Source organism: Alligator mississippiensis, chromosome 5 (genome assembly GCF_030867095.1).
Source record: "Alligator mississippiensis isolate rAllMis1 chromosome 5, rAllMis1, whole genome shotgun sequence".
Lineage (NCBI taxonomy): Eukaryota > Metazoa > Chordata > Crocodylia > Alligatoridae > Alligator > Alligator mississippiensis.
The window spans coordinates 43421588-43435410 of record NC_081828.1 but is presented as its reverse complement, the minus strand read 5'-3'; the positions used below and the strand labels follow the sequence as shown (position 1 = coordinate 43435410).

Here is a 13823-nt window from a genome sequence, read left to right as displayed (position 1 = left end):
ATTTCTGGGAGCCGGGAAAAACCTGCTTTATAAACATAGTACTACAGAAAAACAGGGCTCTCAATGTTTTCATAAGCAGGAGGTCATCAAGTCCATACCCTTTTGGCAGGATCCTCCCTGTCTAAAAATCATCCTAGTCAAGAGTTTGCCTAACCTGCATTTAAACAACCGCTGTAGGTGAACTGTTCCCATGCTTTACCACCCTCACAATAGGTGCCTAGATGCATGAGCCAAGTGGGGGGCATTTTAATCAGAGCAGCTCGCAGGAGCCATTCTACTTAAAATGCCCTCAGCCTCTCATGTATTCAGTGTCCCATGTTTCAAAATGGCAGGGGGGAGGGCATTAATTGAATCTGCTCTGATGCAGTCTAATCAGAACGCGTTGGAGCACATGTATAGGCACCCTGGAGCTGTTGGTCCATAGAATACCTAATAAGGGAACCCATTTGGCCTTTCATAACAGTTTTGGTGTATAAACCACCAAGAATCATGCAAAGACACTCAGCTTATCAGTCCCTGGGAGCCAGGGGAAGAATGCTCACTGAGTTATCAAAAGCTTACACAGTAGCCCCAGAAATGAGAGCAGTCAATTGCCTTCAGAGGGCTGAGCCATACGATTGCACTCAGGAGAAACACAGGTCTTACACTCTTAGAATTCATGGACAGCCCTACCACAGTCCTGCCTTTACCTACTGCAATGGGAGATCCTTGAAGTGACAGTCATGTGTAGCCTTTATGTGAAAAGAGGGGCCATGGGGTAAGGAGTGGAGCCCTGAGGTCTTCTTGGTGCTTTGTGTGAGGACAGTTTCTGTAGTGCTCAAGATACCATTTCTTGGAGTGAAGGTGGAGACAAAAGGCCTCCAGTGTCTTTTAGCTTGGAAGGCATTTCCTCAAGCTCATGAGTGAGCTGCTATGGGTGTTGGACAGCTTCTGGAGAGCTGGAGTGGGGGAAAACACCCCTCTGCCCTCACTATACTCCAAATGGCCCTTCTCATATAGCAGTGTGGCTTAAAAGGCTGACCTTTTTGCAGCATGTCAGCAGACAACCAGCGCTTTTAAACTTAGCTGACCCAACTTAGTGGCCTGCTATGCAGCAGGGCCAAGGGCTGCTGCTGCCAGTGACATCCGCAAGGATTGCAGCCCTTGGCCTTGCTGAAATTCCAGCCATTTGGCAAGCCACTGAAGCACAAGTGATTGAGGTACACTCGCCTGTGGAAATGCTGACCTCTGTTTTTGTGCCTGTCAGCCCTGCAGGCTCAGCACAACTGTTCTGGGAAAGCAAGTGGGACTCCCTGACGAGTCATGTGTCAGTAACACACCTGTGACCCTCCAGAACACATCCACCCTGCCAACCCCATTGTCCGCAAATCCCATCTCCACTTAAACTGCTACAACCCAATTGGAGACAAACTGGGACCATGTCTATAGTACCTGGAGGTTAGCTCATGTAGGTCTCAAGAACTTAGCCTGCAAGCTCGGTGGGGCAGAGACTATTTCTTTCCTGTGGTTTCCATAGCATCTGGTGCAGTGGCATCTGGGATTATGTCTCCTTGGTACTACTACAATCCAGGTGTAAGCAGTGATGAGGTTACACAGCTGTAATAACTATTTGCTATCAGCCAATGGCTGTGTCAGAAGGAAGTGGCAGTAGAATGATACCGTGTTCCTGTCTGCTCAGAGCAACAGCCCTCCCCAAAGCAGAAGGCCTGAAACAAAAACAGCAAGCAATGAAAGGAGATAGGCTGAATCATAGAATCATATAAAAATAGGGCTGGAAGGGACCTAAAAGAGGTCTTCTAATCCCTGCTCAAAGCAAGATCATCCCTACTCAAACCATCTTTGACAAGTGTTTATCTAACCTCTTAAAAAAATTCAGGAAAAATCCTCTCACAATATTGCTCATTGCCTCTTTCAGATCAAAGGATACAGACCTCACTGGCTGCCACAGCTGTGTATGGTCCTTTTGCAGGATTTGGGATTCTTGGCTTTGTAATTCCAAAGCCTCTCAGAGGAAGATTTGTGAAGGCTAGACTCTGGTGTTCTAACTGAAAGCTGAAATTATCCCATATTCACATGACTCCAGATGCTGGGACTTTGCAATACACCTCAATGGCAGGGAGACTCAGTAGACTCCCCAGAGTTGGCAACACTGAAAAAAATCTCATCCACATGTGAAAATTCATATACGTTAAAATAAAAAAGCAGGGAGGACTTTACTAGAAGGTCCAGATTTAAATGTGACAAGGCCACTGAATTAACAAGCCTTCTTGCAGCCACACAGCCAGCAGATCTGAGTTCTCTTCAAAAGGCATGGACACATTTCAGCCATTCCCTTCAGGTGCTTCTTCCCCATTTCACAGACAAGCAAATGACATGCTTCAATCCTAGCAGTGCTTACATGTGCAAAGTCTTACCCATGAGAGGAATCCCACTGGTTGCCATTGGGACTCCACATGCATGAGTGCTTACTAGATGGCAAATGGGTGCTTTGCAAGTGAAATAGTATTAGGCCCCTATGTACAAGAAAGCCATGTCAGTTGCTACAGTCCAGGAAAGAAACAACATGTATTTTCAACCTTCTGAATAAGGCTTCTGTCCATCTCCCTGTCTATCACAACCCCTCGGTCCCCCTGTGCAGGGCCATACAAGACCTCATGATCAGCAGATCTTGAAAGGGGCTTATTTTCCACAATGGTAACCAGGCTCAACCACGACATCATGTGGTTTTCATCAGCGAGGAGGGCATTCACTGGATGGACCGCACATGTGCCCTGCCCAATTGAAAGCACATGATGCAAGATCTCCTCACTGGCCTTGATGTCCCAAAGTGATTGAGCAGTGACTGGGGCTGGGACTGGCCCATCACGTGGGTCCTTATCTGGCCTGAAGGCCTGTTTGCTTTGTGCAACTCACCTGCACATGCAGTGTCAGAGATGACGGATGAGTGCCTTCTTTGCTGAGTCCCCAAGGCCCCTTTCCACCTTCAAGTGGAACTTGCTTTGTCACCATGGCCAGGGGCCATGAATAAACAAGTATTTCCTGGGTATGATAGAAGAGGGAAATTATTTGGGAAAATGGGGCACCCTAATCTGCTCCTGGCCCTTTAAGCAGTGAGGCTGAGATTGGTGTGGCTATGGCTTGTGAATCCTTAACCACCTGCCTTGCCTTAAAAAAGGGACTGGCAGAAAAGTGCAGGGACAGGGCTGGTTCCTGACCTCAGTCCCAGCAGGAGTCTGCTGGATGAACACTGTTGATTTCAATGCAGCTACTCCCGTTTTCCTGTGATGCAGCTGCGGTTGAAATCTGTCTGCTGAGCGTTCTCTGCTCCCGGGACCTGCGTTCCAGCTGCCTTTGAGAGGACCAGCAGACTCCCTGGAGCAAGTGAACTCAGAAGTGTGCAGGCTGCTTAACAATAAATCCCTGCCCAACGGGCACCCAGAAGTGTAGACTCAGGGCCTGCAAAGAGAACACAGGCCAGCTCATAGGGGGCTCTTTGTAGGACTACTTCAAAGCCCTTCCCAAACACTGGCTACCACAGCCTCCCTGGGAGAGAAAGAGGGAAGCCAAATTGCCCCCACTATCTAGACAGACAAACTGAGGCCCAGGAAGCTGGACCAAGTGACAGAGTGAGATGGCAGCAGGAAGGCAAGACTGCCTTCTAGCCCCTGCTTGGCAAAGGGCTGCTCAGCCCCCAGCCCACAAGTCATCTCTGAAGGGAGAGGATGTTTAGCTCCAGGGACCTCTACTTTGCTCCTCACCTGGGTTTTTGCAGCTGGGATGGGCAGGTGCAAAATCATTCTAATGGGGGGCAAAATCATTTCTGCTAGTCCCTGTTTGCTTTGCTAAGAGAGAGAGGAGAACAAGGCATCACAGAAGAGGCTGCCCCCTTGCTCTGGGTCAGGGGGGAGCCTACTTTCAAGGGCTCCTTCCACAGCAGCCTTGTCCCACTGCTCCCCTACCCATAGCTGCAGCCTCAGGGAAGCCCCACCAGTCTGGATCTGCTCCCTGGCAGATCAAGACAATTCTTTGACCAGAGGAAGAAAAAGTTTCTTTGGTGATGGGAAAATTACAAAGGGAGAGAAGCGGGGAGGAGGAGGGAGAAAGGGGGGCGGAGGGGGGGAAGGAGGTGGGATTATGGAAATCTGAGAAGCTTTGATCCAATGAAAGGAAAGAACGAGGAAAAAAATGCCAAGTTTGCAGTCCTTTTAGCTCATGCTGGCTGCAAAACGCAGTCTCTTCGTGTGGAGTAGCTCTGCACAGAGGCAGGCAGTGCAGCCCCTGCCTGCAATGGCCCTGGCAAAGCTAAGTAAGGTGCTGATCAGCGACAGCCTGGACCCCTGCTGCAGGGAGATCCTGCAAGCTGGAGGCCTCCAGGTCCTGGAGAAGCCAAACCTCAGCAAAGAGGAGCTCCTGACACAGGTCAAGGTGAGGCGCCCCCAGGAGAAAGGATGCCAAGGGGTGATGCAGACCCTGGGCTGCTGTAGCAGGCAGCAGCTCTGGGGCACCACAGGTGGGTGGTGAGGGTCCTAGAAAGCACTCTTTTCCTACTGCGTAGTGATGCTGGGTGCCAGCTGGGTAGGGGCACCTAGCTGTTCCTTAGTGCCAGCCAGTGCTCCATCATGCCTGTTGTACAAAGGCACTAGCACCAAGCAGTCCAGCAAGTCCTGGCTGCACTCCAGCACCAGTTCCCAGGCTGCTGAGCTGGCTGCAGGGAGAAGGGGGCCCAGCTGCACATGCCGGGTCCAGTCCCCGCCTCCTGTCTGATGCAAGAGGCTGGTTGTTTTCACTCATCTGTGAATCAAAGCCCATGTACCTCCCTCAGGGGGAACAGAAGGCAGGCTCTGAGCAGCTCCTCGTGTAATTGCTCAATGCTTGGGTGGAAAGAGCTAAACCTTGTTCCTCTGTTGCTTCATGTCCTCAGACATGCTACACGGGATGGGATTCCTCATAAAACCCTGCATTGTACAAGCCCAAATCCTAGGTGATCTATAGGTTTGCTGCTTGGGGTGGGATTCAGTGCCATGCTGCTGGGCTCTGGGTGCACTTCAGGGATCTGCTGCCTGGGGAGGGCACTTACTGGGGATCGGGGGAGAGGGGCCCCAGGGAAGAGCTGGGACTCCAGTTATGGGGAGAGGGGGGGCGATCATAGGATAAGAGAACCTGGGGCTCCTACCTCCAGAAAAGGGCCAAAGATCCCCAACCAACCTATTGGGTGATGGGGGCAGGGAGGAACATCCCTGCCCAACTGCCTGGAGCAATGAGCCTCAGTGGATGGTCTGAGAAGACTGGAAATAAGGCACACATGCTGAGAAGTGATCATGGGAGCACCTCACCTGGGGGCAGATGTGAGGGGTAGCCACACCTGACCTCTCTTGGCTGAGCTTGGGTGTCCTTTCTCATGCCCAGAGATCCCACTCTAGCTGCACTGCAAGCACCAGGCTGGATGCAGCAATCCTCAGGCGAGGTGCTCTGGTTTATGGGATGCTACTGGCCCATTTTGGTGACCAAGACAGCCCCATAAGGCCTTTGAGTGCACGTGAGGAGTGGCGGGTAATGGGAGTGAAAAGGTTGGGAGACATTTAGGTCCTAGAGCAAAGCTGTGGGTTGTGGACACCTTCCGCATCTCTGCCCACCTTCCTCTTACTTCTTCCCCTGGTCCCCACAGGACTGTGATGTGCTCATTGTCCGCTCAGCAACCAAGGTGACCACGGATGTCATCCGTGCAGCTGAGAGGCTGCAAGTTATTGGCAGGGCTGGCACCGGGGTCGACAATGTGGATGTGGAGGCAGCGACAAGGAAGGGCATCCTGGTGATGAAGTAAGAGCACAGTTCAGGCTGGGGCAAAACAGCCTCAGCCTGCCTGAGGCACAGGATGACTAGGCCACAGTGGGATGGACATGTACTGAGCTGGGGAGTGAGGGGGAAAGGCAGGGCAGAGCTGAGATTGGTGACTTGCATGTAGGGCCAGTGTACATACAGTTGCCACATGTGCACATGAGGGGGTGCCTCTGTGCGCCACCTGTGCCACCCACCTACAGGTATCTGGGGGCATACAGAATTCCTTGCCCATCAATATAGGAAAAGGCCAAGGGAAGAAACAGGGAGTGGCCTGTTCCCTTAGGAATCCTGTTCTCTGAGCTGGCAGAGTCATCTTGGCTGGGCTCCCTGGATCAGGAGGGGTCTATGGGAGGGTGAGCAGGGCTCTGTTCAGCCTAGAGCTGACCCAGAAATGTGCCTGAATCTGACACAAAACTCGGAGGTTAGATCCAGCCCTTGGACTAAGCCCAGTGGGTCTGAGAGGCGTACACCAGGCAAGGGCCTCCATAGGACTCCCAGCTGGGCCAAGAAAATCTGAGCCGCATGATGGGGGAATGAGACCGGCTGCAGAAATATGGGAGAGAGGCATGCCAAACCAGCCAGGCAGCAGTGGGAAGAGTTTGGGGGCAGCAATGCTGGAAGAGGCCAAGAAGGCACAGCAGCAGCAGCAACAGCAAAGACTGCAGCCTGCAGGACAGTGGAAAGAGCCAGCACAGCAGTGGGCAGTGTCCCCAGGTACCTGGTGTCATGGCTCTCATGGCACACATACCCCTGCCTGGCTGGTTCTAGGCTGACTACGCTTCCAGGGCATTCAGTTCTGGCCTGTGCTGGCAATTAGCCCCAAAACCAACTAGCTCCATAGCACAATGCCATCCCAGCTACTGGCACTCTGCACAGGGCAGAGAAGTCCCCCTTCTAGAAGCCAGGCTAGAGCAGACAGGACCCTCCTCACCAGCCAGCCATGCTAACCCCAGTGTGTTCTCCTTATTCCTCACAGCACACCTGCCGGGAACAGCCTCAGTGCAGCAGAACTCACTTGTGGGATGATCATGAGTTTGGCCAGGTCAGCTGTCTTGGGGTGGGATGGGGGCAGGAGAAGCTGGGTGCCTGGCCACTGCCTCGTTCTCAATCACTACTAAGGGGCTGCCCAGCCAGGGACCTCGGAGACAAAGTGCAGCTGCAGTCGCCATGTGTATCCTCCACATCCATGCTATGCACTGCCCAACTCAGCTGCACACTGCCCCCAGAACCCACCAGTACCCACTTCCACTCTCGTAAGTCCATCTACCCCCGACCTCAGCCACTGGCCTGCAGCCTAGGGTAACCAGCTCCCAAGCACAGAGTCATGACTCCTGGCTCCTCATCTTCTGCACAGCCTCAAAGGCCTGCTCCCCACAACACAAGGACCTGATTCCCAGGCACCTGGCACAGCACTCAACATCCACTGGCGCCCCTCCCACAATGGGTAAACCTGGACTATAGGCTCTAAGCCCTCTGCCATCAGCCATGTGTAACAGTATGAGAACCTGTCTGCTACCCTTCCACAGAACTGCTCCCAAACACTGCACTGACCCCCTACCCCAGAACTGGTCTCTGTGCCCACTGCCACTGACTCCATGGCTCTGCATATGATGCCCAGTCCACCCACCACATCCAGATCCTGCCTAAAGCCCTGGGTACCAGGCTGACCTCCCTCTGCACTATCACAAATACTGACTTCCAGCTGCAGCTGCCCCTTCTGCTGCAGCCTCCTCCCATAGCTGTGCACCAGCTAAGGCACCAAGGAGGGGAGAAAATCACAGCACCATAGACCTGCAAGGCATCACCCAGCCACCACTGTGTGTACACCCTCCACCCAAATACCTAAGGGCACAGACATATGAGGAAAACCTGCATGCAGCTGGAAATATCCCTGGCACATATTGAATCAGACCAAATTTACTATTTCAGGCAAATCCCCCAAGCAGCTGCCTCGATGAAAGAGGGCAAGTGGGACCGCAAGAAGGTAAGAGGCTGGTACCACCCCTGTGGCAACAGGGCACAGGACACTGGGAGGGGTATCTACCCTGTAGCAAGTGGCTAACTGCCCTGTTTGCCTTCTGCCCTAGTTCATGGGAATGGAGCTTCAGGGGAAGACCCTGGGCATCCTGGGGCTGGGCAGGATTGGCCGGGAAGTGGCCACCAGGATGCAGTCCTTTGGGATGAAGGTAAGGAGCCACCTGCCTCAACTGCAATCCAGGAATGGGAAGGACCCAGCTGCCAAATGGCCCCCTTAGGGCAGAGCCTGCTTCCTGGAGTGGGAAGAGGGAGAACAAGCTGCCCTTGCCCCTACAAACATATGGGGGAGTGGGGAGGAAGGATTCAATGACCCTAGCAGTCAGGGGAATGGATTTATGAGGGTTAATGCACTCGGCCTAGCACCTGCTGGTTCTGGAGAGGAGCATCCCAGAGGCTCATGGTGCACAGCAGGTGACATCAGGGCTCCCCCATGGCCAGGGAGTAGGCTGCACAGGTCTGACTGTCTAGGACTCCAGCTGCATCCCTGGGAAACCCCACCAGAGCCTCTGCCCCCCTCAGCTCAGCAGGATGGGAGCAGGCAAAGTTCACCACCATGAGCAGTTGATTTGACAAACAGGGCTGCTTAGCACTGGGTTGGAGCTACCTGCTGGCACCTATTATAGCCATGGCCCCTCAGACCTGTTGCTTCCCCTGGGAGTGCCGAGGTGGCTGAAGCAGCTACGCGAGTGAGTGGCTGCATCTGTGCTTAGACCATAGGGTATGATCCCATCATCCTGCCTGAGGAGTCAGCCACCTTTGGAGTCCAGCAGCTGCCCCTGGAGCAGATCTGGCCTCTGTGTGACTTCATCACGGTGCACACGCCACTCCTGCCCTCCACCACAGGTAAGGATAGCCTCTGCATAGTCCTGTGGTAGCTCTGCTGCCCACTGCAGCAGCCTGTCCACTCTGGGCTAAGCAGGGGTAGGGGCTGAAGGGGAAGTAGTCCAGGGCTTAGGCTCAGGATGGGGAAGGCTTTACTGCAGATTCCAGTAGGTTCCCTTAGGCCTCTTTGTTGACCTGTTGGATCAGGGCCTGGCTGCTCAGTGGTATCTGCTGCCCTGGTTCAGCTGGGATTCCCAAGTGGGTAGGAGAAGGTGAGCACAGGGAAAGGGAGAAGGCAGTGCAGCTGAGAAGGGGGCTGAGTAGATGAACTCCTTTGCAGATGCCCTGTCTCTCCACAGGGCTGCTGAACGACAGCACCTTTGCCAAGTGCCGCCAGGGAGTGCAGGTGGTGAACTGTGCCCGGGGGGGCATCGTGGATGAGGGGGCACTGCTCCGGGCACTGCAGTCTGGCCAGTGTGCAGGGGCTGCCCTAGACGTGTTCACACAGGTGGGTGAGCAGGGAGCGGGCAGCAAAGAGCCTCAAAGCTCCTAGTCCCATGAAACAATTGTCCTCATCACCCACTGGGGGCAGTGGGTGGAGAAGCCTCTGGCCCTTCATCCTGGCTGTGCCCAGCATCATGAGACTATGATGTGAATCTTCCCATTCCCCATGCCCAGCCTGGAACCTCTGTCCCATCTCTTTGGCTGCTGTATCATGCAGGAAAGGTGGCCCCTGCCTTCTGGAGGTGGTGGTGGTTTTAGTCTAGGCCAGTGGAGCCTCAGCTTCACATTGGCAAAGCACAACCCTTGCTTCCCTGCATTACTTCTGGGCAAACACTGCAAAGCTCTCAGGCTTGAGGTGCAGGCCCATAAAAATAGCTGGCAGGATTCCTGAACTTTAACCTTAACTCTGCCCTTCATGGTGGGAGCCAAGATGTTCCAACTCTCTGCTGGACCTTGCCACGTCCCATCTAGGCTCCCCCTTACCCCATCTTCTCTTGCTGGGTGTGGGAGGATGACTACACTTCCCCTTCTTCCTTCCAGCTTCAGCTGTGGCTCCCCTAGTAATAGCGATTCTTGGGCCTCAGGAAAAATAAGGGACCCCAGCTGGCATTATGACCCCTGAAGCAGTAGGAGGGCACCATTAGCTAAATCCCCCAAGGCCTGAGGTGTATGGAGATACTGCCTGAGTGTCCTAAAGGCAGGCTGTGTTGGGCAGCAGTCACCCCTTAAACAGGCCTCCCGCCAGGGAACAGGGTAGGCCTATTTAAGGGGGGGACTCATGGAACTACCTGTCTGCAGGAGCCCCCGCGGGACCGTGACTTGGTGAATCATCCCAATGTGATCTGCTGCCCACACCTGGGCGCCAGCACCCAGGAAGCACAAAGCCGGTGTGGCAAAGAGATCGCCCTGCAGATAGTGGACGTGGCCAAAGGAAAGGCACTGGTTGGCATGGTGAGTCCCCCACCAAGGAGCAATACCAGCCAGGGGGACTGAGTGAGCTGGTCCTGCTGCTGCTGCTGCCTTCTCCCCCCTCGGTCAGCAGGGTTGGGAGAGGAAGAGCAATTGAAATTAGAAGCCATTGGCAGAGCTGCCTGGAGGACACCCCCTGCCCTTCCCCTACAAGCTCCTAGAAAGTGGATACCACCAATGTCACACGCTGAGGTTGCCAGTCACAGAGTGACATCACATGTGTCAGAGTACGTGAGTGGGCCCAGCCAAGGGTACCTCAGAGACACAGTGGCCTTGTGTCCAGAGTACCTGGCTGGGTTCTAGTCCCAGTGCAGCCACTGGATGACCCTAAATGGGTGATTCTCCACCAGGGTGCTGCAGCACCCTGAGGTGCTGTGACAGCCTTTCAAGGGTGCTGTGGGAGAAAGGAGATAAGCAAATAAGCTTGAGGAGATAAGTGCAGGCTCTTCCCTGCTGGCTGCTCCAGCCTCTCTCCAAGCAGGTAAGCACTATAATAAATAAAATGGTTTTTGAAATGGGGTGCTGCTCCCTCCACAAAAGTTATGAGGGGCTGCCTTGAATACAAAAAGGCTGAGAACCACCATCCTAGATAAGTTTTGCCTTGATTTCCCCATCTGTAAAATGGGGATCAGTGTCCTGAGCCTTCTTTTCAAATCATTTTGAGGTCCATGGCTACAAGAACTGGATATTAGCAACATGATACAACCCCTCCTGCCCACCCCCATATCCGAACCCATCATCAATTCCTCCCCACAGGTGAATGGCCAAGCTCTCAGCAGCGCCTTCGCTCCTCAGACCAAACCCTGGATCACCCTGGCTAAAGCCCTGGGCTTGCTGCTACGTACCATGGCCAAGCAGGTGAATGGCAGCATACAGGTCTCTACACTAGGTGAGCTCCAAGGGTGCTAGGACAGGGAGACTCCTGACTCCCAGGTCAGGGATTTGGCTTGGTTTGGCTTTGGGGAGTGCCAAGAAGCCCTGAGACAAGCCTTGCCTGGTGCTTGAGGGATGGGGCGCACATTGGCAGGGGGGGGCCTTTCCTAGCTCTGCCACCTGATTCAATTTCACTCCCCTGGGATACACTCTGCCCCCTAGGAGAGCCCTTGCAAAATGCTGGAAACTACCTGACCCCAGCTGTGGTGACTGGCTTGCTGGCAGGAGCAGCGCAGAAGGATGTGAACCTGGTGAATGGACTGCTGCTGGCCCAGGAGGCTGGGCTCAAGGTAGGTGCCCCCCCATGGGGGTCAAGGGGAACCAGGAACATTGCAGAGCCAGGAGCCTGAGCCTGGTGATATGCTCTCATCCTGGGTGACTCAGCTGAGCTTATCTGGCTTGGGGCAAAGCCTTGCACCCCTCCCCCAGCAAGACAAATACCTAACACACCAGCCCTTCCCTGTGGAGTCTGCAGGGTGGATCTCCCTAGTGAAAGGTCCCTTTTGCTGGACACAGACCACGTCTATCGCAGATACTGGGCTCTCTACTGGTATGAAGCCTCAGCTGGGTATAATGTTCAAGGACACATCAAACTTGGCTTGAAGAGAGCTGGTTTCAATTCCGTGTCTGCCAGTGATTCTCCATATCACCTTGGTCAAGTTACTTAATATCTCTGTCCCTCGGTTTCTCTGTTTTGTACAATGGACATAATTACCTCAAGGGAAGGGTGAGGGCAAGTGACTGAACATAGTGGTCACATGTGTGACCCACATACCTTGGCTTTTGGCATCCAAACACTGAGCTGCCATCTGTCCTCCAGGTTACTTCTGTGCACAGCAACAAGGTGCCAGAGCTAAGCAGTGACACTGGCCTTCTTCAGGTCGCCTTGCTGGGATCACCCTGCAGAGCAGTGGGCTCTGTCCAGGGCAGCACTCCTGTCCTACAGGAGCTCAACGGAGCCACCTTCAAGCAGCTGGTTCCTCTTGCTGGCACCTTGTTAATCTACAGAGCCAAGGCCTCCAACCCCAGCACACTGTCAGCAGTGATCGGTGAGGAAAGGACTCCTGGAGGGCCAGAAGGCTCTGAATGTCATGTCTGGTTGAGTGAGGCAGGGCTGAGTTCCCACCTTGGCTGCTTCTTTTTCTGGCCCCACCTCAGATCATCCCTGGGGTTGTTGCCCGGAGCTGTGGCCTGCTTCGCCAGCCTCCATGGCGCATTAGCACTTGTTGCAGCACAAGCCCCAACAGGATAAAATCAATGTACATGCACTGCCAGGGCTGGGCATGTAGCTGGGTGCTGTATGTGGGCAGAGTGCTGCTGTCACCGTGGGCCTGTGCTGAGCATGTCCTGTCCTATTCACTCGCACAGAAATGCTGGGGAAGGCTGGGGCACGGCTGCAGCTCTGGAGGAGGACTGGGTTAATAAAGCAGCTGGGCTGCAGGCTCTGACAGGGCTGGAATCAGTCAAGCTGCAGGTAACACTATATGAGGAGCCGGCCCCAGTGCTCATGAGCATGGTTCACACAAGGCCTCCATTCTCCATCCTGTGAAGAATGGCTTACAGGTGGAAGCTAAGGCCTTGCAGGATGTGAGGCCACGGCTAGCCAGTGCACCAGGAAGAGCACCTACCCCTGCTAAAATTATATGCTGGGGTGTCCTCATAGAGGTGGGGGGGGGGTCTCTGAGGAGAGGGTGCAGTATGAGGAAGGGGAGGGAACTGGGGGGAAGAGTAAGGGCTAAGTGTGTAGCTCCAGAGAAGGGGGAAGTTTATGGCCAGGGTGGATCTGGCCCATGGCAAACAAATGATGCAGCAGATGCACAAGTCTCTCAGACAGACCCCCAAAAATTTCCCTACATGGCACAGGACAGCTTGGCCAGGCTGCCTGAAAGTCTCAGGCCTTCCAGAGGAACTTCACTGAAAGACCTGAAGGCTGCAGGCTCTGCCACAAATCATCCCTGGGGTTGCCCGGAGCTGGGGCCTGCCTCACTAGCCTCCATGGTGTGTTCTCACTTGTTATAGTGCAAGCCCCGGCAGGATAGGATCAATGTGGCGGGGCCAGGCTTGGAGCTGGGTGCTGTGTGTGAGCAGTGCTGCTGTCACCCTGGGCCTGTGCTGAAAGTATCCCGTCCTATTCCTTTGCTCAGAGCTGCTGGGGAAGGCTGGGGTACAGCTGCAGTCCTACCAGAGCTCCAGTGCCGTGGGGGGAGAGGAGTGGAGCGTCGTGGGCCTCTCCTCTGCACTGCAGAACCTCAGCGAACTGAAGCAGCTTGTGAAAGAGGCCTTTCAGCTCACCGTATAACCCACGACCGGAGTCTCTGCAGTGAACCCTCCGTGGATCCACGAGGGAGGGAAAGGCCCCCACCAGAACCAGCCAAGAGCTTGAGAATCGTGTGCATGGCCCCCTCCCCAGTCTGCTGCACTGAGAGCCACACAGCGCGGGGCTCACAGGCTGGGCGGGCCATTTTCACTGTAGTTTGGAAATAACCACTGCCAATAAAAGGTTTGGGAGGAGAAAGCATGCGAGTGTCCTGTGTTCAGTCTCCCACAGCTACCCTAGTGCCCAGGCACCCACAAACAGGGAGGGGGCTTCTCAATTATTCCCCACACTGAAGAAAGCTTCCTAACCTAGCTCCAGCCCCTTGAATTCAAGTGTTTAGGGGCATGGATGGGCTTTGAGACACTGTGGAGTCTAGCTTCAAGGGGAAGCTCATCTCTATGTG

General features: G+C 54.2%; 1 protein-coding gene across 2 annotated transcripts; it reads left to right on the top strand.

Moving 5' to 3' along the window:
• Positions 1 to 4197: 4197 nt before the first annotated feature.
• On the top strand, positions 4198 to 13621 carry PHGDH (phosphoglycerate dehydrogenase). 2 transcript variants are annotated; one of them, XM_014605206.1, is made up of 12 exons: positions 4198 to 4425; positions 5666 to 5817; positions 6815 to 6880; positions 7768 to 7822; positions 7926 to 8024; positions 8586 to 8718; positions 9057 to 9205; positions 10000 to 10152; positions 10927 to 11059; positions 11266 to 11393; positions 11984 to 12152; positions 13248 to 13621. In XM_014605206.1, the coding sequence occupies exons 1-12, from the start codon at positions 4213 to 4215 to the stop codon at positions 13400 to 13402; spliced, it is 1605 nt and encodes a 534-aa protein (XP_014460692.1). In that variant the 5' UTR covers positions 4198 to 4212; the 3' UTR covers positions 13403 to 13621. The 2 variants fall into 2 exon arrangements, with proteins under 2 accessions (XP_014460692.1, XP_006276789.1); XM_006276727.2 differs by having other exon boundaries at positions 11924 to 12152.
• Positions 13622 to 13823: the final 202 nt, after the last annotated feature.